This window comes from Ranitomeya imitator, chromosome 10 (genome assembly GCF_032444005.1).
Source record: "Ranitomeya imitator isolate aRanImi1 chromosome 10, aRanImi1.pri, whole genome shotgun sequence".
In the NCBI taxonomy this organism is placed as follows: domain Eukaryota; kingdom Metazoa; phylum Chordata; class Amphibia; order Anura; family Dendrobatidae; genus Ranitomeya; species Ranitomeya imitator.
Window position 1 is genome coordinate 17,996,110 of NC_091291.1, and position 21,582 is coordinate 18,017,691.

The 21,582-nt window shown below is 44.5% G+C and overlaps 1 protein-coding gene across 1 annotated transcript in view; it reads left to right on the plus strand.

Moving 5' to 3' along the window:
* LOC138651990 (urokinase plasminogen activator surface receptor-like) overlaps nucleotides 1-21,582 on the plus strand; it is a 35,843-nt gene that overhangs the window by 4,049 nt on the left and 10,212 nt on the right. Inside the window, exons 2-4 of the mRNA XM_069742660.1 lie at nucleotides 16,540-16,653; nucleotides 19,973-20,113; nucleotides 20,613-20,753. Coding sequence (XP_069598761.1) covers nucleotides 16,540-16,653; nucleotides 19,973-20,113; nucleotides 20,613-20,753 — 396 coding nt within the window. The remainder of the gene's footprint in view (nucleotides 1-16,539; nucleotides 16,654-19,972; nucleotides 20,114-20,612; nucleotides 20,754-21,582) is intronic.

A 21,582-nucleotide genomic window follows, 5' to 3' on the forward strand; every position in this document is an offset into this window, starting at 1 on the left:
CACACCACTGATTGGCTGCTTTCTGTGTACAATCAGTGTTGGGGGCATGGTTGGACAAGATGGCACGAGACACCTAGTCCTGTAGTGATAATTTCCTGCTGATAAAACAATGATTGTATTGAATAAATACACAAATACACAGCCTCGTAAGTCACACATTGCTGGAATCAGGGCCTCAACCCCATACATTGTGCTGTTATCAGATTACATAGTATGAACCTGCTGACAGATTCCCTTCCAAAAAATGTTCTCTGTACTCCAGAACAGAGGGCTTATAAGTTCTATAGTTTATAGTTATCAGAGGGCGCCAGTTACTTAGGTGAGGAGCACAACGCTTACAAGCTCTTTATAGAATTTGTAAGCGCTGCTCTTATCACCGGATCCAATCAGTTTGCCTGTGTTGCAGAAAGAAAGATGCCCCTGCTGTCAGCGGTGTGACCATGCCGATGGTCTGAACTGTCAATCATCAGGATTGCACTGTTCCCGGCAAGCAGGAAGTTGAAAGGAAGAGGAGCTGTTAGTTCCTATCCTGAATACTGAACTTGAGAAAATCCCTTTAAAGGTGTGTTCCAAAGATAGTTATTTCATAATAAGGGCTTATTCAGATGTCTGTGCCAGATTACGGACTGCTGAAGCACGGACTGGCCACGGATCTCCCGACCCGAACGTGACAGCTTCATATATTTCTATGAGATCCTGAACATTGCATCCAAGATCAGATCAAAATTCACGGACGTCTTAAAGAGCCCTAACTAGGCCCTGAGCGATTCCGAAAAACTGTCGGAATGAAGCGAAGATTGAGCATGTGAATTTACACTCCATTTATTGTCTATGGTACTGCTGGAAGTAGCAGAGTACAGTACATAGCTTTTTCCAGCAGTACCATGGATAATCAGTGGAGCAGAGGACGAGTATGCATCTGTTAGGGTACGATGAGTTTTGCAACACCGTGAACACCACCAGTTGGAAGGCACAAGTGGTGAAAATCCCTTCATATCTTGTGCCCTTCTCATGGAAAACATCTTCTAATTCCTTAGCGCATGAGATCACAAAGAATCGTGTCCGTACATAGATTTACCTTTACGACTGGTTTCGGTTTTTCCCCAACCTGTGTGCAGCGACCAGATAATGGCAGAGCCGCCCCAGCTGACGCTCGCCGCCTTGATGTTTCCCCGTGATTGAAGACTTGTTATCTCCCTTTTTAGCAATTTGCTCTTTCATATTTTACAAGCGGCATTATCTGAGGCGGCGTTGTCTGCTCCGGCTGCGCGGAGATAAGCCTGTTTGTTTCTGCCGTTATCCATAATAAATTCATTGAAGATGGAAAATTAAGGATCTTTCTGCTTCATAAACTTACAAATGAGTCTGAATTTACTTATTTTTGATATAGAAGAAAAAAAAAAGAAAAAAGTCGACGTAATAAATCCGGGATAATTGTCAATAATCGCTGTATTATTAGATCTCGTAATTACCGTACCTGGAGTGCTGCAGCAAAAGGGCCGCCGCCGAATCCTTACACATTGTAAGAGCTTGGCCCAAGATAAGACATTGGTGGCAGATCCATAGGATTAATCACGATGACTGACGACACGAATGAAAGGAGACGTTTTTTGGGGGAAAATTACACAAATGACAATTCCTCAATACACTGTTATCACTGATACACTGACTGCTGACTGGTTATAATCACACCGGTAGATTGACGGGAAGAATCATGTAACAGGTCAGGATCAGATCTCAGGTCGTCCGGGGATAAAGCAGCAAAAGAAGGATGTATTCTGGAGTAATCCTCTAATCGAGGTGCGATATGTGATAAACCCACAAAACATGACATGGATCTAAACAACTGACTGCAGCACAAAAGCCGAGAATTACTGATAGATGACACTAGAGAGAAGTGCAAAGAAAACAAAGAATATGATTGATAGATAACAGATAGATAATAGACAGATAAATAATAGATAGATATTAGATCGATAATGGATAGATAATAGATAGATAAATAGATAGATAGATAATAGATACATATATAGATAATAGATAGATAATAGATAGATAATACATAGATAGATAATAGATGATATATATACACTCCCTGACAGATGTTATGTCGCTTATCCATGTTATGTAAATAAAGCTTATAACCTGACGTTAAATTCATCCATTGGTTGTATAAATTATTCTTCTGAAAGCTGAAACCCTCCGAAACGTGGTTTAGGTTAAGAAAATAAATTGGCATCAATGCAGAAATATTGATCAGTTAATGGACACAGAATGGTCAGATTTTGGCAACACAAAAGTTTTGTCGCCCACAGAAAGTAATGTGATATTCAAACAAATAATTAACTTGAAATACAAATATATGTTGCATAACGTTGGTGAATGAAGTTGTGGTGCTATTAGAGTCATATTTAATATTTTGTGTGACTTCCATGAGCTTGAAAGACTGCATCCATGCGGTTCAACAATGATTCATACAATGTATTAATGAAGTCATCAGGAATAGCACAGAATGCAGTCATTCATGCCTCCCAGAGTTCACCTAGATTCTTTGGTTTTGTCTTCCAAGCTTCCTCTTTCATCCTACCCCAAACATGCTCAATGATGTTCATGTCTGGTGACTGGGCTGACCAGTCCTTGAGCACCTTGATCTTTTATGCCTTGAGGAACTTTGTTGTAGAGATGGATGTATGAGATGGAGCACCATCCTGCTTCAGAATTTGACCCCTTTTGTTGTGAATTCTGTTGTCAAGCTCCCTCCTGTGGTCATGAATGGTACTTCGGCTGGTTCTGTCCATGGGCTTCCTCTGGTAGTTGTGAGTGGGGCTGCGGCTTCTGAGGTTCCTTCCACAGGTGACGAGGTTAATTCGTTAGCTGGCTGCTCTATTTAACTCCACTTAGATCTTTGCTCCATGCCACCTGTCAATGTTCCAGTATTGGTCTAGTTCACTCCTGGATCGTTCTTGTGACCTGTCTTCCCAGCAGAAGCTAAGTTACTGCTTGTTTTTCTCTGGTTTGCTATTTTTCTGTCCAGCTTGCTATTTTGATTGTTGTCTTGCTTGCTGGAAGCTCTGGGACGCAGAGGGAGCGCCTCCGCACCGTGAGGCGGTGCGGAGGGTCTTTTTGCGCCCTCTGCGTGGTCTTTTTGTAGTTTTTTGTGCTGACCGCAAAGCTGCTTTTCCTATCCTCTGTCTGTTCAGTAAGTTGGGCCTCACTTTGCTAAATCTATTTCATCTCTGTGTTTGTAATTTTCATCTTTACTCACAGTCATTATATGTGGGGGGCTGCCTGTTCCTTTGGGGAATTTCTCTGAGGCAAGGTAGGCTTTATTTTTCTATCTTTAGGGCTAGCTAGTTCCTTAGGCTGTGACGAGGCACCTACGGAGCGTCAGGAGCGCTCCACGGCTATTTCTAGTGTGTGTGATAGGATTAGGGATTGCGGTCAGCAGAGTTCCCACGTCTCAGAGCTCGTCCTATGTTATTAGTAACTATCAGGTCATTCTGTGCGCTCTTAACCACCAGGTCCATTATTGTCCTGACCACCAGGTCATAACACCCTTTTATGATTTGGAATATAAGAGGTAGCTAATTCTTCTTGATATATTAGGCTATTGATATTGCCTTCAACCTTGCAAATGTTTTGCACACCCCATACTGAATGTAACCCCAGACCATGATCTTTCCACCACCAAATGTAAATGTTTTCTGGGTGTATTTTGGATTCATATGGGCTCCAGTAGGTCTCCTGCAGTATTTGCGGCGGCTTTGGGGTAATTCTACTTAAGATTCATCAGAGAAATCCACCTTCTGCCACTTTTCCCGCGTCCATCTGTTTATCAGGCTGTGGGACATTGCAAATGCCACATGGTTTTTTATTTGCCTTTTGTTTAGTGCTGGATTCTGGGCACTGATTCGACCATGGAGGCCATTTCGAGACAGAATCCTACAAACTGTTCTAGTTGACACATGGACTTGAGGTGACCAGGCCTGTTGGAGCTCTGCTGCAGTGGAGGAGGGGCTTGCTTTGGATTTTTTAACCAACAAACGTTCCTCCTGAGCAGTTGTGTTGCGGGGTCTGCCGGACCTGGGCTTGTCAAATACATCTCCAGTCTCTTCAAATCTTTTTTTAATTCTTTGTACTTGATGCTGAGACACATTAAAGATGGCAGCCACCTATGCAGTGGATCTGGTCTTTAACCTCTTGGTAATCCAGGCTTTGGTCGCAGGGTGGATTTTTGGCATGTTGTCAGCACTCAAGTTTCAGTTCAAGTGAAGGTCTGGGGTGCTGGGTTTCTTTTTATACACACACACTAATTAACTGATCATTTACTAAGCACAGGTGAGGATGTAAACTAGGATTGGGTGCATTATATGACCAGGAGACAAAACTTTTGTCTTGCCAAAATCAGACCATTCTGTGTCCATTAACTGATCAATATGTCTGCATTGATGCCAATTTATTTTCTTAACCTAAACCACATTTCGGAGGGTTTCAGCTTTCAAAAGAATAATTTATACAACCAATGGATGAATGTAACGTCAGGTTATAAGCTTTTATTTACATAACATGGATAAGCGACATAACTTCTGTCAGGGAGTGTATAATAGATAATAGAAAGATCCATACATCTATCTATTATCTATATATCATCTATTATCTGTCTATTATCTATCATCTATCTCTCTATTATCTATCTATATATCCATCCATCATCTATCTATCTATCATCTATATATATATATATATATATATCTATTATGTATCTACAGTATCTTTTGATCTATATCTATCTATCTATCTACTGTACATATGTACAATGTATATACTGCATTTGTAGTCTTCATATTAACTGGTAATACACAAATGATGAAACTTCCTTTTATGCTGTGATCCTAATGCATGAATAAGTGGATTATGATGAGGAACTGTCCGTCCTGTTCGGTGCTGAAAACACTTTTCCAAGATCCCACAGTCTCCTGGGCAATTCTCAGGGATCAGATGCAGCAGATCCACATCTGACAATGCAGCAGAGCTGAGCTCGTCGCTTAAAACATGAATTTTAATGACAGTAATGGGCAAAATAAACACAGAAGCATCAGAAATTTGGGAATTTCCCCACATTAGTGGCAGTGACGTCCCTAATTGTTCTGATTTCTATGCAGAGGAAGTGATGCATCCCACATGACGACTCTGCCCATGATGTAGGGCTGTGCGCTGCTTCTCTAGCAATCTGAGGCATGTAGGGCTGGGCCTCGGCTATACGACACTCACAATATTTTTGGACTTTGCAGAATGTACTGCTTTTGTATTTATAAATCTGGGCAAACGTCTTTTCATCGTGTATTGTCTACATGTGGATGTACGTACCGCAGCCTCTGCCATGACGCCCACTCCTTTGTATGCTGAGAATAGTTCTATTTAAAGCTCCAGGAGCAAATGTCACAGCCCCCGGGGAACGCAGGGCTGAACCCGGATAACACAAGGGACACAACTACAAAAAGTTTCTTGCTAGAAAAATTTTGTTTAAAAAATTTGCATTTTTTTACCAAACCTTCAACAAAAGACATTGCCTTTATAAAGTTTTACAATTTCACAATATGCTTCTTACAACAGAGTATAACACTTTTTAAGAACTCTGCTTCATGTCATGTAGTAGGAATCTTCAGTGTGTGTATAAGTATTATCTCCTGAAACCTTCTATTCAATGACAGCAAGCAGGCACCCTAAATATAATTTATGCAAAAAGTATGTTGTAATTTTATATTGTGATTGCTTCTCATCATTGCCAACATTGTAGAGACAGGAGAGCAGGAATCCATCATGTCTGTGTGCTATAGAGACAGGAGTCCATCATGTCTGTGTGTGCTATAGAGACAGGAGAGCAGGAGTCCTTCATGTCTGTGTGTGCTATAGAGACAGGAGAGCAGGAGTCCTTCATGTCCGTGTGCTATAGAGACAGGAGAGCAGGAGTCCTTCATGTCTGTGTGTGCTATAGAGACAGAAGAGCAGGAGTCCTTCATGTCTGTGTGTGCTATAGAGACAGGAGAGCAGGAGTCCTTCATGTCTGTGTGTGCTATAGAGACAGGAGAGCAGGAGTCCTTCATGTCTGTGTGTGCTATAGAGACAGGAGAGCAGGAGTCCTTCATGTCTGTGTGTGCTATAGAGACAGGAGAGCAGGAGTCCTTCATGTCTGTGTGTGCTATAGAGACAGAAGAGCAGGAGTCCTTCATGTCTGTGTGTGCTATAGAGACAGGAGTCCTTCATGTCTGTGTGTGCTATAGAGACAGGAGAGCAGGAGTCTTTCATGTCTGTGTGTGCTATAGAGACAGGAGAGCAGGAGTCCCTCATGCCTGTGTGCACTATAGAGACAGGAGAGCAGGAGTCCCTCATGTCTGTGTGTGCTATAGAGACAGGAGAGCAGGAGTCCTTCATGTCTGTGTGTGCTATAGAGACAAGAGAGCAGGAGTCCTTCATGTCTGTGTGTGCTATAGAAACAGGAGAGCAGGAGTCCTTCATGTCTGTGCGTGCTATAGAGACAGGAGAGCAGGAGTCCCTCATGTCTGTGTGTGCTATAGAGACAGGAGAGCAGGAGTCCCTCATGCCTCTGTGTACTATAGAGACAGTAGAGCAGGAGTCCTTCATGTCTGTGTGAGCTATAGAGACAGGAGAGCAGGAGTCCTTCATGTCTGCGTGTGCTATAGAGACAGGAGAGCAGGAGTACTTCATGTCTGTGTGTGCTATAGAGACAGGAGAGCAGGAGTCCCTCATGTCTGTGTGTGCTATAGAGACAGGAGAGCAGGAGTCCTTCATGTCTGTGTGTGCTATAGAGACAGGAGAGCAGGAGTCCTTCATGTCTGTGTGTGCTATAGAGAGAGAACAGGAGTCCTTCATGTCTGTGTGTGCTATAGAGACAGGAGAGCAGGAGTCCCTCATGCCTGTGTGCACTATAGAGACAGGAGAGCAGGAGTCCCTCATGTCTGTGTGCGCTATAGAGACAGGAGAGCAGGAGTCCTTCATGTCTGTGTGTGCTATAGAGACAGGAGAGCAGGAGTCCCTCATGTCTGTGTGTGCTATAGAGACAGGAGAGCAGGAGTCCTTCATGTCTGTGTGTGCTATAGAGACAGGAGAGCAGGAGTCCCTCATGTCTGTGTGTGCTATAGAGACAGGAGAGCAGGAGTCCTTCATGCCTGTGTGTGCTATAGAGACAGGAGAGCAGGAGTCCTTCATGTCTATGTGTGCTATAGAGACAGGAGAACAGGAGTCCCTCATGTCTGTGTGTGCTATAGAGACAGGAGAGCAGGAGTCCTTCATATCTGTGTGTGCTATAGAGACAGGAGAGCAGGAGTCCTTCAGGTCTGTGTGCTATAGAGATAGGAGAGCATGAGTCCTTCATGTCTGTCTGTGCTATAGAGACAGGGAGAACAGGAGTCCCTCATGTCTGTGTGTGCTGTAGAGACAGGAGATCAGGAGTCCTTCATGTCTGTGTGTGCTATAGAGACTGGAGAGCAGGAGTCCGTCATGTCTGTGTGTGCTATAGAGACTGGAGAGCAGGAGTCCGTCATGTCTGTCTGTGCTATAGAAAGAGGAGAACAGGAGTCCTTCATGTCTGTGTGTGCTATAGAGACAGTAGAGCAGGAGTCCCTCATGCCTGTGTGTACTATAGAGACAGGAGAGCAGGAGTCCTTCATGTCTGTGTGTGCTATAGAGACAGGAGAGCAGGAGTCCCTCATGCCTGTGTGCACTATAGAGACAGGAGAGCAGGAGTCCTTCATGTCTGTGTGTGCTATAGAGACAAGAGAGCAGGAGTCCTTCATGTCTGTGTGCTATAGAGACAGGAGAGTAGGAATCCTTCATGTCTGTGTGTGCTATGGAGACAGGAGAGCAGGAGTCCTTCATGTCTGTGTGCTGAAGAGACAGGAGAGCAGGAGTCCCTCATGCCTGTGTGCACTATAGAGACAGGAGAGCAGGAGTCCTTCATGTCTGTGTGTGCTATAGAGACAGGAGAGCAGGAGTCCTTCATGTCTGTGTGTGCTATAGAGACAGGAGAGCAGGAGTCCTTCATGTCTGTGTGTGCTATAGAGACAGAAGAGCAGGAGTCCTTCATGTCTGTGTGTGCTATAGAGACAGGAGTCCTTCATGTCTGTGTGTGCTATAGAGACAGGAGAGCAGGAGTCCTTCATGTCTGTGTGTGCTATAGAGACAGGAGAGCAGGAGTCCTTCATGTCTGTGTGCTATAGAGACAGGAGAGCAGGAGTCCTTCATGTCTGTGTGTGCTATAGAGACAGGAGAGCAGGAGTCCTTCATGTCTGTGTGTGCTATAGAGACAGGAGAGCAGGAGTCCTTCATGTCTGTGTGTGGTATAGAGACAGGAGAGCAGGAGTCCTTCATGTCTGTGTGTGCTATAGAGACAGGAGAGCAGGAGTCCTTCATGTCTGTGTGCTATAGAGACAGGAGTTCTTCATGTCTGTGTGTGCTATAGAGACAGGAGAGCAGGAGTCCTTCATGTCTGTGTGTGCTATAGAGACAGGAGAGCAGGAGTCCTTCATGTCTGTGTGTGCTATAGAGACAGGAGAGCAGGAGTCCTTCATGTCTGTGTGTGGTATAGAGACAGGAGAGCAGGAGTCCTTCATGTCTGTGTGTGGTATAGAGACAGGAGAGCAGGAGTCCGTCATGTCTGTGTGTGCTATAGAGACAGGAGAGCAGAAGTCCTTCATGTCTGTGTGTGCTATAGAGACAGGAGAGCAGGAGTCCCTCATGCCTGTGTGCACTATAGAGACAGGAGAGCAGGAGTCCCTCATGTCTGTGTGTGCTATAGAGACAAGAGAGCAGGAGTCCTTCATGTCTGTGTGTGCTATAGAAACAGGAGAGCAGGAGTCCTTCATGTCTGTGCGTGCTATAGAGACAGGAGAGCAGGAGTCCTTCATGTCTGTGTGTGGTATAAAGACAGGAGAGCAGGAGTCCTTCATGTCTGTGTGTGCTATAGAGACAGGAGAGCAGGAGTCCTTCATGTCTGTGTATGGTATAGAGACAGGAGAGCAGGAGTCCGTCATGTCTGTGTGTGCTATAGAGACAGGAGAGCAGAAGTCCTTCATGTCTGTGCGTGCTATAGAGACAGGAGAGCAGGAGTCCTTCATGTCTGTGTGTGCTATAGAGACAGGAGAGCAGGAGTCCTTCATGTCTGTATGTGCTATAGAGACAGGAGAACAGGAGTCCTTCATGTCTGTGTGTGCTATAGAGACAGGAGAGCAGGAGTCCCTCATGCCTGTGTGTACTATAGAGACAGGAGAGCAGGAGTCCTTCATGTCTGTGTGTGCTATAGAGACAGGAGAGCAGGTGTCCTTCATGCCTGTGTGCTATAGAGACAGGAGAGCAGGAGTCCCTCATGTCTGTGTGTGCTATAGAGACAGGAGAGCAGGAGTCCCTCATGCCTGTGTGTACTATAGAGACAGTAGAGCAGGAGTCCTTCATGTCTGTGTGTGCTATAGAGACAGGAGAGCAGGAGTCCCTCATGTCTGTGTGAGCTATAGAGACAGGAGAGCAGGAGTCCTTCATGTCTGTGTGTGCTATAGAGACAGGAGAGCAGGAGTCCTTCATGTCTGTGTGTGCTATAGAGACAGGAGAGCAGGAGTCCCTCATGCCTGTGTGTACTATAGAGACAGGAGAGCAGGAGTCCTTCATGTCTGTGTGTGCTATAGAGACAGGAGAGCAGGAGTCCTTCATGTCTGTGTGTGCTATAGAGACAGGAGAGCAGGAGTCCTTCATGTCTGTGTGTGCTATAGAGACAGGAGAGCAGGAGTCCTTCATGTCTGTGTGTGCTATAGAAAGAGGAGAACAGGAGTCCTTCATGTCTGTGTGTGCTATAGAGACAGTAGAGCAGGAGTCCCTCATGCCTGTGTGTACTATAGAGACAGGAGAGCAGGAGTCCTTCATGTCTGTGTGTGCTATAGAGACAGGAGAGCAGGAGTCCCTCATGCCTGTGTGCACTATAGAGACAGGAGAGCAGGAGTCCTTCATGTCTGTGTGTGCTATAGAGACAAGAGAGCAGGAGTCCTTCATGTCTGTGTGTGCTATAGAAACAGGAGAGCAGGAGTCCTTCATTTCTGTGCGTGCTATAGAGACAGGAGAGCAGGAGTCCCTCATGTCTGTGTGTGCTATAGAGACAGGAGAGCAGGAGTCCCTCATGCCTGTGTGTACTATAGAGACAGTAGAGCAGGAGTCCTTCATGTCTGTGTGTGCTATAGAGACAGGAGAGCAGGAGTCCCTCATGTCTGTGTGAGCTATAGAGACAGGAGAGCAGGAGTCCTTCATGTCTGTGTGTGCTATAGAGACAGGAGAGCAGGAGTCCTTCATGTCTGTGTGTGCTATAGAGACAGGAGAGCAGGAGTCCCTCATGCCTGTGTGTATTATAGAGACAGGAGAGCAGGAGTCCCTCATGTCTGTGTGTGCTATGGAGACAGGAGAGCAGGAGTCCTTCATGTCTGTGTGTGCTATAGAGACAGGAGAGCAGGAGTCCTTCATGTCTGTGTGTGCTATAGAGACAGGAGAGCAGGAGTCCTTCATGTCTGTGTGTGCTATAGAGACAGGAGAGCAGGAGTCCTTCATGTCTGTGTGTGCTATAGAGACAGGAGAGCAGGAGTCCTTCATGTCTGTGTGTGCTATAGAGAGAGAACAGGAGTCCTTCATGTCTGTGTGTGCTATAGAGACAGGAGAGCAGGAGTCCCTCATGCCTGTGTGCACTATAGAGACAGGAGAGCAGGAGTCCCTCATGTCTGTGTGCGCTATAGAGACAGGAGAGCAGGAGTCCTTCATGTCTGTGTGTGCTATAGAGACAGGAGAGCAGGAGTCCCTCATGTCTGTGTGTGCTATAGAGACAGGAGAGCAGGAGTCCTTCATGTCTGTGTGTGCTATAGAGACAGGAGAGCAGGAGTCCCTCATGTCTGTGTGTGCTATAGAGACAGGAGAGCAGGAGTCCTTCATGCCTGTGTGTGCTATAGAGACAGGAGAGCAGGAGTCCTTCATGTCTATGTGTGCTATAGAGACAGGAGAACAGGAGTCCCTCATGTCTGTGTGTGCTATAGAGACAGGAGAGCAGGAGTCCTTCATATCTGTGTGTGCTATAGAGACAGGAGAGCAGGAGTCCTTCATGTCTGTGTGCTATAGAGATAGGAGAGCATGAGTCCTTCATGTCTGTCTGTGCTATAGAGACAGGGAGAACAGGAGTCCCTCATGTCTGTGTGTGCTGTAGAGACAGGAGATCAGGAGTCCTTCATGTCTGTGTGTGCTATAGAGACTGGAGAGCAGGAGTCCGTCATATCTGTGTGTGCTATAGAGACTGGAGAGCAGGAGTCCGTCATGTCTGTCTGTGCTATAGAAAGAGGAGAACAGGAGTCCTTCATGTCTGTGTGTGCTATAGAGACAGTAGAGCAGGAGTCCCTCATGCCTGTGTGTGCTATAGAGACAAGAGAGCAGGAGTCCTTCATGTCTGTGTGTGCTATAGAGACAAGAGAGCAGGAGTCCTTCATGTCTGTGTGCTATAGAGACAGGAGAGTAGGAATCCTTCATGTCTGTGTGTGCTATGGAGACAGGAGAGCAGGAGTCCTTCATGTCTGTGTGCTATAGAGACAGGAGAGCAGGAGTCCCTCATGCCTATGTGCACTATAGAGACAGGAGAGCAGGAGTCCTTCATGTCTGTGTGTGCTATAGAGACAAGAGAGCAGGAGTCCTTCATGTCTGTGTGCTATAGAGACAGGAGAGTAGGAATCCTTCATGTCTGTGTGTGCTATGGAGACAGGAGAGCAGGAGTCCTTCATGTCTGTGTGCTATAGAGACAGGAGAGCAGGAGTCCCTCATGTCTGTGTGTGCTATAGAGACAGGGAGAGCAGGAGTCCTTCATGTCTGTGTGTGCTATAGAGACAGGGAGAGCAGGAGTCCTTCATGTCTGTGTGCTATAGAGACAGGCGAGCAGGAGTTCCTCATGTTTGTGTGTGCTATAGAGACAGGAGAGCAGGAGTCCTTCATGTCTGTGTGTGCTATAGAGACAGGGAGAGCAGGAGTCCTTCATGTCTGTGTGTGCTATAGAGACAGGAGAGCAGGAGTCCTTCATGTCTGTGTGCTATAGAGACAGGAGAGCAGGAGTTCCTCATGTTTGTGTGTGCTATAGAGACAGGAGAGCAGGAGTCCTTCATGTCTGTGTGCAGGGCCGGCTCCAGGTTTTCGAGGGCCCCGGGCGAAAAAGTCTCAGTGGGCCCCCCCTTTAACACATACCCCGATTTATGATGCACAGATACGGCAGAGAAATGTATAGTACAATGCCAGAGTTCACTTCTTACATGAGTGACAGCTATTGTAGATTCTGTAGTGTATATATACGGGAGGAAAGGTGCTGTGCAGTGTATATATACAGGAGAGGTGCTGTGCAGTGTATATATACAGGAGGAAAGGTGCTGTGCAGTGTATATATACAGGAGAGGTGCTTTTCTGTTTTGAGTTTTTCTCTGAAACAAAGACTTTTCTACATAAACAACGTTGTTTGGTTTTGCAACCTGGACAGATCTGTGCTACAAAGTAACAGGCAGCTCGGGCATTAATGAGGGAACTGATGCTGAATCCTTTCCACAAACCCTAATGACCCAATTAGTGCCCCGTCATTAGAAGCTCATTAAACGCCTTCCTGTCCTGAGTAGTCATGTACAGTATGGGGGGATCCTGCAGCCCACCCCCTGACTGCTCCATACCATACACTGCCCTCTGTCGCGCTATTATCCTGTGCATTTCTCTGTCATCGTTACCCCATGTTACACTTGTCACCCCCCACTACAGAGTAGCAGGGCAGCCAATGTCACCCCCTCCCGGACCCTAATGGCAGCAGGAAATGTCTGCTCCTCTATTGGGTTGGAACCTGATTTAACCCCTTAGTGACCGAGCCAAATTTTTGAAATCTGACCAGTGTCACTTTATGTGGTAATAACTCTGCAACGCTTCAACAAATCCCAGTGATTTTGAGATTGTTTTTTTCGTGACACATTATACTTTATGATAATGGTAAATTTAATTCAATATTTTTTGTGTTTATTTATAAAAAATATAAAAAAATTGAGAAAAATGTTAAAAAATTAGCAATTGTCTAAATTTGAATGATTATCCCTTTAATCCAGATAGTCATACAACAGCAAACCATTAATAAATAACATTTCCCACATGTCTGCTTTACATCAGCATCATTTGTAAAATGTTATTTTATTTTGTTAGCATTTTAGGAGGTTTAAAAATGTAGCAGTAATTTTTCATTTTTTCAAAGAAATTTACCACATTTATTTTTTTAGGGACATATCCATGTTTGAAGTGACTTTAGGGGTCCCATATATTGGGAAACCCCTAAACGTGATACCATTTTAAAAACAGCACCCCCTGACATATTGAAAACTGCTGTCAGGTAGTTTATTAACCCTTCAGGTGCTTTACAGGAATTAATGCAAAGTGGCATAACAGAAATGAAAATGTGTATTTTTACCACCTAAATGTTGCTAACTTCTGAACAGATTACTACAGCCGTCAGACTCTAAGGCCGCTATTTGGTCATGAATTGCCATCGCAAACATCAGGACAACAAAATCATGATCTGAGGGCACCAATTGGGATAAAGAAGAAGCCCCCACACTCTGTTAACCATTTATAATGATGTAGTCACTATTGACAGCAGCATCTAAGGGGTTAAACAGATTTAGATGGTGCAAATACTGATCGTGGCTGATACAGCAAGTTGTCAGCTATAGTGTACAGCCGACAGATGCTGGATTGTCATCTGTATGGGGAGGCTATTCTCTTATATCTCAGGTCAGTTAAAAGACGTATTGGCGGTCATTAAGGGGTTAATCAAGGAATAATGTGGATTTGTTGCCGGTGGCTGCAGGGGAAGGGTTAAGTGATGCCATGTCCTTGGTGGGAGCAGTGGCAGCTGCTGGGACCTGGACAGACACAACCAATGTTGCTGTGACAGCACAGTGTGACCTGGAGGAGAGAAGCTGAGACTCCGGAGCAGAAATCACCCACATGCCAGCACTGGGCAGAGTCCCTCCAGTCACCAGCCTGGGGCCACGGGGCCCCAATGTACAGCCCACAGCTCAGTTTTATCCATGGCAGCAGCTCCCCTTCCTCCTGGTATCTGGTTAGCCCCATTTATGCGGGTCGGATTGTTATCTTTAAGGTTCAGCAATAACCTTTATACAGATGGGAAGGGGTTAAGCTTCTTCCTACCTCACTGGTGCAGGTTTGGTGCAGCATGCATGTATTCTGGGTGAGCTGGGCGGCTACAGGCTGCACCCCACCAGCTGCTCCTCCAGACATCACCCACATTTTTAGGCAGCGGAGACAGACAGCAGCAGACTGAACCACAACTGCAACCACTGCTGGATACCTTTGCACTCACTCAGGCACTAGTAGGACAGAGATCCTCTGGAATCTGCCTGATAAACTTCAGCACTGTCTGCGCCCACAATGTCACACTGGCTGCCTTCTGTTAACCCCTATGTGTGCCTGCCTGGCTGCACTGACTGAGTGAGAAGATGCTTGTGTCAGAGCTGGCACATAGGGGTTAAGAGAACGCAGCCAGCAGTGACTTTGTGGGGGGAGAGAGCATGTTATCTCCTGCTCTGCTCTCCCAGCTGTATCTATGACAGCATGAGTGGGCCCCCCCCTCTCCCCAGGGCCCCGGCATTTGCCCGGTGTGCCGGGTGCTGACGCCGGCCCTGTCTGTGTGTGCTATAGAGACAGGAGAGCAGGAGTCCCTCATGTCTGTGTGCTATAGAGACAGGAGAGCAGGAGTCCCTCATTTTTGTGTGTGCTATACAGACAGGAGAGCAGGAGTCCTTCATATCTGTGTGTGCTATAGAGACAGGAGAGCAGGAGTCCTTAATGTCTGTGTGTGATATAGAGACAGGAGAGCAGGAGTCCTTCATGTCTGTGTGTGCTATAAAACCTCATTAAAAATGCATACATTATGCATTCTATCATTTAGAATGCATTCTGCATGTTTTGTGCGTAGAAAAAAAACGCATTGCGGTAAAAAAATGAGCATGTTCATTATTTTTGCGGATTTTCTGCATTTTTCCAGCAATTCTATGCATTTGGGAAAAAACGCACAAAAAAGCGTCAAAAACGCGTAAAAAATGCGAAAAAAATGCATGCGGATTTCTGGCAGAAATCTACAAGAAATCCTGATGTGTGCACATACCCTGAATGCAAACATTTTTTTGTTCAGGCTTACCCACAATAATGCTTCTCACAGTTTAGGTTTAGATACAAATTGTACCTAGATTCTACCTGCAATGATACACTGTAACAAATTAATAGGACACAAGCAAAATTTGTGCTGTACATGAGTCAAGAATGGATAATTTTGAACAAAACTTCATCAGTGATAAGGTACTTTGCTATTTTTTCTATGTTCCTTATATTGTAAAACTAAAGTAAAACTTTTTTTTTACTTTCTACTGTATTTAACAGTCCCCTTAGGGGACTTGAATCTGCTATAGTCCAATCTCCCATTCTACACATAGCAGAGCTTCAGCCCTGAGATCTCCAATGAACGCCGACCACGCACTCACAGGAGGACCATGAGGACATACACGGGGGTGTACAGTAAACCCTTGGCTGTCATAACAGCCCATCCGCGCCCTGCGATCACATAACAGGGGTGCCGATGGGCGTGATCAGTGACGCTCTTACCGTTTGCAAGTGTGAAATTAATAATTGACAGCAGCATTTAACATGTTAACAGCCGCGGGTTGTTCTCGGATCCACTCGCAGCTGTTAGAGGCACTTGATTGTTTATTAAATCAGCCATCAGCCAACATAGAAGAGGATTCTTTACTGTTAGGGCGGTGAGAATCTGGAATTGCTTGCCTGAGGAGGTGGTGATGGCGAACTCAGTCGAGGGGTTCAAGAGAGGCCTGGATGTCTTCCTGGAGCAGAACAATATTGTATCATACAATTATTAGGTTCTGTAGAAGGACGTAGATCTGGGGATTTATTATGATGGAATATAGGCTGAACTGGATGGACAAATGTCTTTTTTCGGCCTTACTAACTATGTTACTATGTTACTATGAGTGCGAGAAAAAAATGCAGGCTCAGCGTGTGAGCCCGCATGAAAGTTAGGGGCACGGCCGATGACGGAAATATACGTCGTTGGTCGTGAAGGGGTTAAATTAAAGGTTCACCATGAAAGAGATGGACTGTGACAATCAGGAGAAGTTTAGAAAAGTTGGGAGAAGTATGGAAGTTGACACAATGGTGAGATTCGAGGACAGAAATTCCAATATTAGATGCATCAAGGACACAAATCCAAAATGTTCCATGTCGTTCTCCGCCAACTTTCCCATTCCACGTATCCCAGAGTGGTAATGGGTTGAAAGAGCAGCGGTATATTAGTTGTTGCCTCTTTAGGAGACATAGAGAATCGTCTCAATGGAAAATGAAGACTTGACGCGAAAGGATACAATTAATTCTTTGTGTTACCCACGTCTTTTTCTTTTCCCCTAGTCCTTTGCCTGAGATGCTTACAGTGCGTCGGTACAAGTTCATCGTGCCGTATGGTGGTGAGGACGTGTCCATCCTACGAGACCAGCTGCATCTCCATAGCTTACAGGTCACAAGGTGAGACAAGAGGCATTAAAGGGGCTGTCCAGTTCTTAATAAATAGGAGGGATTCCTTTAAGGCAAGTGCGGTTACAAAGAACCTCCTCTCAGTCTGGAGGACCTGTCCTGTCCTGCATTGTATAGATAATACGTTAATTTTTATAAACGCAATGTAATACTTCATTTGCCCTGCGGAGGCGCTGCAGTGAAATAGAACACTCATTAGAATCCTTCTGTATCTTTAATTGACGTTGAGGCTAAAAGCAAAGCATTTAAGGATATGTCCACTGCCTTGTAATATGTGGTATGTCCTTGGAAGGGTTAATGTTGCTCCATTCAGCGCAGAGAGTTTGGAGCATTTGGGTCGTGTCTTCTCATTTCCAGCTTAGATTTGCTTGATATGCAGGTCTAGAGAAAGGAGAAGATAGTCGTAAGTAGATCTGTACTTTTCTCCTTCCATAAAACCGTCCTATGGGCATTCGCCTGGTGCCAGCTTATGGATCTTTTTAAGGTTCAGTGGACCCAAGTCCTGCTTGTTCATGCATTCCCCCGCTCCCTCGAGCCCTTCAGCAGCAGTCTTTCAGTTCATTTCACCCGATCGCAGGAGACTTACGAACATCACGGAGTAACAAAACAGCTAATAAGATAATACAGGATGAATGCTAATAGGAAAGCGATCTCTGGAGCCATACATCACCTCTGATGATTACAGACAAAAAGGGTGAAGAGATCGGAGCAAAAGGAATAGCCCTCAATTTCCAACCACGGCGTTAGTTCCGAGGCTCTATGCTGATACTTTTCTTAATATGTCTTTATAGAGATCAGAACTTCATTTTTTTCTGATACAAAGATACTAAATGTGACGCTAGTCACAACTCACGGACAAGCCATGAGGCTCGGGTGGTAAAGACGTCCAGGGTCAGATACCAAGAGGGATCGTCATATACAAATGGGTAAGGCAAAGGCGTAGTCAGGTCAAAGTCCGAGGTCCCAATTCCAGGAAGGTAGTGGAGTAAGAGAAAAGGGGGAAGACAAATGGATGATCAGAGGCAAGGTCCAAAGTCAGGCAACAAAGATCAAATACAGGAACACAGAGGACAGAGCAAGTACACGCTATTTGAGCAAAGTTACAACTGGCACTGATTGGAGGCAGAGAGCCAGCTAAAGAGCTAGGTAATCACTCAAATAGCAGACACATGGAAGAAGCCCCGGCAATCCCCGAGGACACCAAACCTCTGTATATATAAAGCTAAAACATAGAATTTTAGACCCTGCTGCCACCACTAGGAGGAGTAGAGGAGTTTACAGAAAACTGTGTTATTATTAAAGGGGTTGTCCACTCCTTGGACAACACGTTTTTCAATTAAGTAAATTTAATAAAAAAAACACATACTCACCTCTCACACCGCTGCCGATCCAGGAGTGTTGCCGCTGGGTCTGCCAGGATGCTTGTGGCGTTATTATAAAGTTCTGCAGCCAATCAGAGGCCGCTATTGGCTTGCTGCACTTTTACTTCTTCTACTTGTTCGACATTCGTCCGAGGAAAGAAAGAATACGGCAGCCCAAAAAGGCCGCAGATTGGCTACTGGGCTCAAATGGTATAACAATGTCAGATGACCACAGCACACCCTGCTGAGGTGAGTATACATTTATCCGACACATATGTATGGAGGTTTGTAGACCTCCTCGATTGCGTGGCTTTGCTAAAGGACTAAGAAGCTGGACTCTAAGCCAAGTGGGCAAATTTTGGTTAAACTGCCCCAATAAAAACTGCAATTTGAGGATTTTTAAAAAAAAATACAAGGGAATTTTTTAAAATCAAATTAATCTCACAGATGATAGAACAATATGCAAATGTATGATTCGGCGTAGCCTGTGCGATGACATAGATACCTGTTATTTCATACATTTTACATTGCTGAGACTGCTGTTATGAGACTGAAATTGTCTAGACTTGTTCTGTCACAGTTGTAAATTCACGGTAAGCCCCCTAGCTGGGAAAATCTTTATACATTCCAAACACCACTGACGTCCTTCTGGCAGAATGATTTTGAGCCCTTGAGTATCTGGGTCAGATATAAATCTTTACTAAGCAGAAAATTTAACATGACGGAATCGCCCCAACCTGTAGAATAGTAGAGCTGGAAACACAGGGGGCGCTCTTGTTAAAAACGAGTGCATACATCGATTTACTTCTTGATATCTTTTACTGGGGTCCTATTTAAATAGATACAGTTGGTGATGACTTTTTAGGAAGCCATGACCTATGCAAGAAAAGTGAATGACCGACCATCTAATTCGTGGACAGGATATGTGAACCAGAATGTGAGCGGTTCCTTAAGATTGACTCTCTAAATCTGGCTCACCCTTTATGGTGTTTGAGGGGGGAAATATATCTTCAAGGGGCTCTCCACTTTGGTCAATGCTCTTGCCTTGATGGTGTAGATTAAGGTAATAAAGGGGCTTCCCCAATCAAGACCCTCCACTACGAACCAGGGCTGAAAGTGGAGAGCAACTCTTGAAGGTCTGCAATGTTAGACATCTCTCGTTAACTTTGAAGGGGGTTCGGATCCTATATATGCATCCTAATTGTCCACATTTTTATTCTGCCCACTAGTCTTGGGCCTTGTTAGGGCATGTACTGCTAGATAAAACCGTGAGTTGTGTCCAATGACTCCTTAAAAATCAATGAACACGGTGGACAGTAATTAATTTCAATGCTTATCCTATAAGGAATTGTTATCTCTGGAGCGTCACTAGAAAGAAAACCAGCACTTACATTTCAGCATCAAAACCGAGCGAGTCACTAAGGATCTGTTTCTTTTGGGCTTTTAGGACAAAGCATTTTTAATTTTTTAATTTCACATTGACTCAGTCGTATAAGGGAAGATACATTTTACTTTTCAATGGAACCCTAAATTATTAGTTAAGGGAAAAATGGCATGAAAAAAGGCAGTGGAATACTGACCTGGTCATGCAAATTTATTTGCTCTTCTCTAAAATATCGTATATGTGTATTTTTTGTTACCTTTGTGAACTAAACCCACATTTTATGGAATTTTGTTCTTAACTTGATGACACATTTTTGTTTTATTATCACGCTAAGTAGTAAATAGTGGTAAATACATAACCTGCAGGTACCGTAACGGGCCCTTCAACTATGCTTGCCTAACATATGATCAGTGACAAGGGAGCAGAATGACCAAAGAGTGACCCAAGGATGGTGACAGTCATTCAGTAACTTAAACCTTAGAATCAAAAAGATTCAGGCAGGCAAGTCTTATGAAGCACAACTTGAAGAATTAATTATACTAATTGACCAATTTGTTACCTGCAGGTACTAGTAACACTGTGATGAAGGGCTGCTCCACTACCTATCTGTGCAACCAAACCTCAATCATCGATACAGGGACTCGATCTGTCTACATGACTTCAACATGCTGTGAGAGTAACCTCTGCAACATCAACCGATACTCCAGTAAGTAATCACATCATCTGCAGCTATTACTATGCTAGGGGTTGTAATTTGGCCATACCTGGATAGTTCATTTTGCAATTTGTGACAATTATTGCAAGTTTTTTTCGTTGGTCTTCCCCTACAAGCCACATGTTTTTACAGACAAATAGTTAAAAGGGTTTTGCCACAAATCAAAAAGTTTTGCCAATTTTGTATGTTTAAGGGAGACTGGCTGTCTTGGTCAACTCATTAGCTAAGCCAGTCCCCTTCATTACAGCATGGGTAGAGAGAGAGGAAAGAAGCTCTGTCGGTGTCAGAACCACAAAGCTGGCACTGAAACTGCAACATCATCATCTTTGATTCAGTTAATTTACATTTGGAAACCATGAAAAACCTTTTTATTACCAGATGATTATTAGCTAGCTCCTGCAATACCAGCACTTGCTCCTTATCTATAAAATATTGCTGGCCCCGATGTATCCTGTCCAATAATATGAGTATCAATGTTTCCCTTCTTCAGCTTCTCAGGTTTACATGAACCGCTTACAATGTAATTCTTGTCCAAGTTCTTCCGTTGGATGCTCGTCCTCGTATAAATCCCTGTTTTGCGATGAAGTCAGCAACTATTGCGTGAACATGGCCACGAGGGAATGGAAGAAAGGTGAGAGCCTTGGTTGCACCATATTTTATGCTATTTGATACTGCTGGAACTTGTACATTGCTTCATTTGGTTTATAGCAGGCAAGATCTGAATATTTACTATAGTTCCAATAAGCCAACATCATAAGAATATTCTGACAATGTATCCCCTGTCCCATGGGGATATAAATTGCCATCCACTGGAGGTCCAACCACTTGGACCTGGGAACAGGACTTTAGGCATGCTTGGCCTCCACTCTATTTTTATATAGGGCTGTTGTATTTAGTTTATTTCTGGCAGTCCCATAGACAAAGAGTCAAGAGTCAAGCATGCAAAAAGTCCTGTTCTCGATTTCCCAGAGCCCCGATCCTGGAATCATTTGTCGTCCCAGTAGTTTCAGAGACCCAATCTAGGAATTGTTTGGTGTACCACCAGTTGGACCGTGAGCAATCAACAAGTTTTCACCTACCCTTTTTTTTTTCTTTGACTTCTCATGACTAAATAGTTAAAATCTGCTAAAGATAAAATTAATTTTCCTATGCTCCATCTGTCTTGTAAATTCGCCCCCAAGGTATAAGGCTAAATTTTTCTTCGACTTCCATTTTTTTGAAGAGGAAACTTTGACACCCCAGTGGTCGGCTTATAATGGCCTATTTTCGAGCCAGACTGTGCAGAGTGACGTCCCCCAGGAGGCCATTTAATCATATGAGCCGGCTGCTGTCCTGTCATTATAAATAAAGTCTTGAAGTCTGATTTCCATTTGGTTTTTGATGTGCGTCAGGACTCTTTATCCCATCTCTTCTTAACGCTCCATGAAATTGATCTGCTGTTTACAAATTTCTGTTTGCAG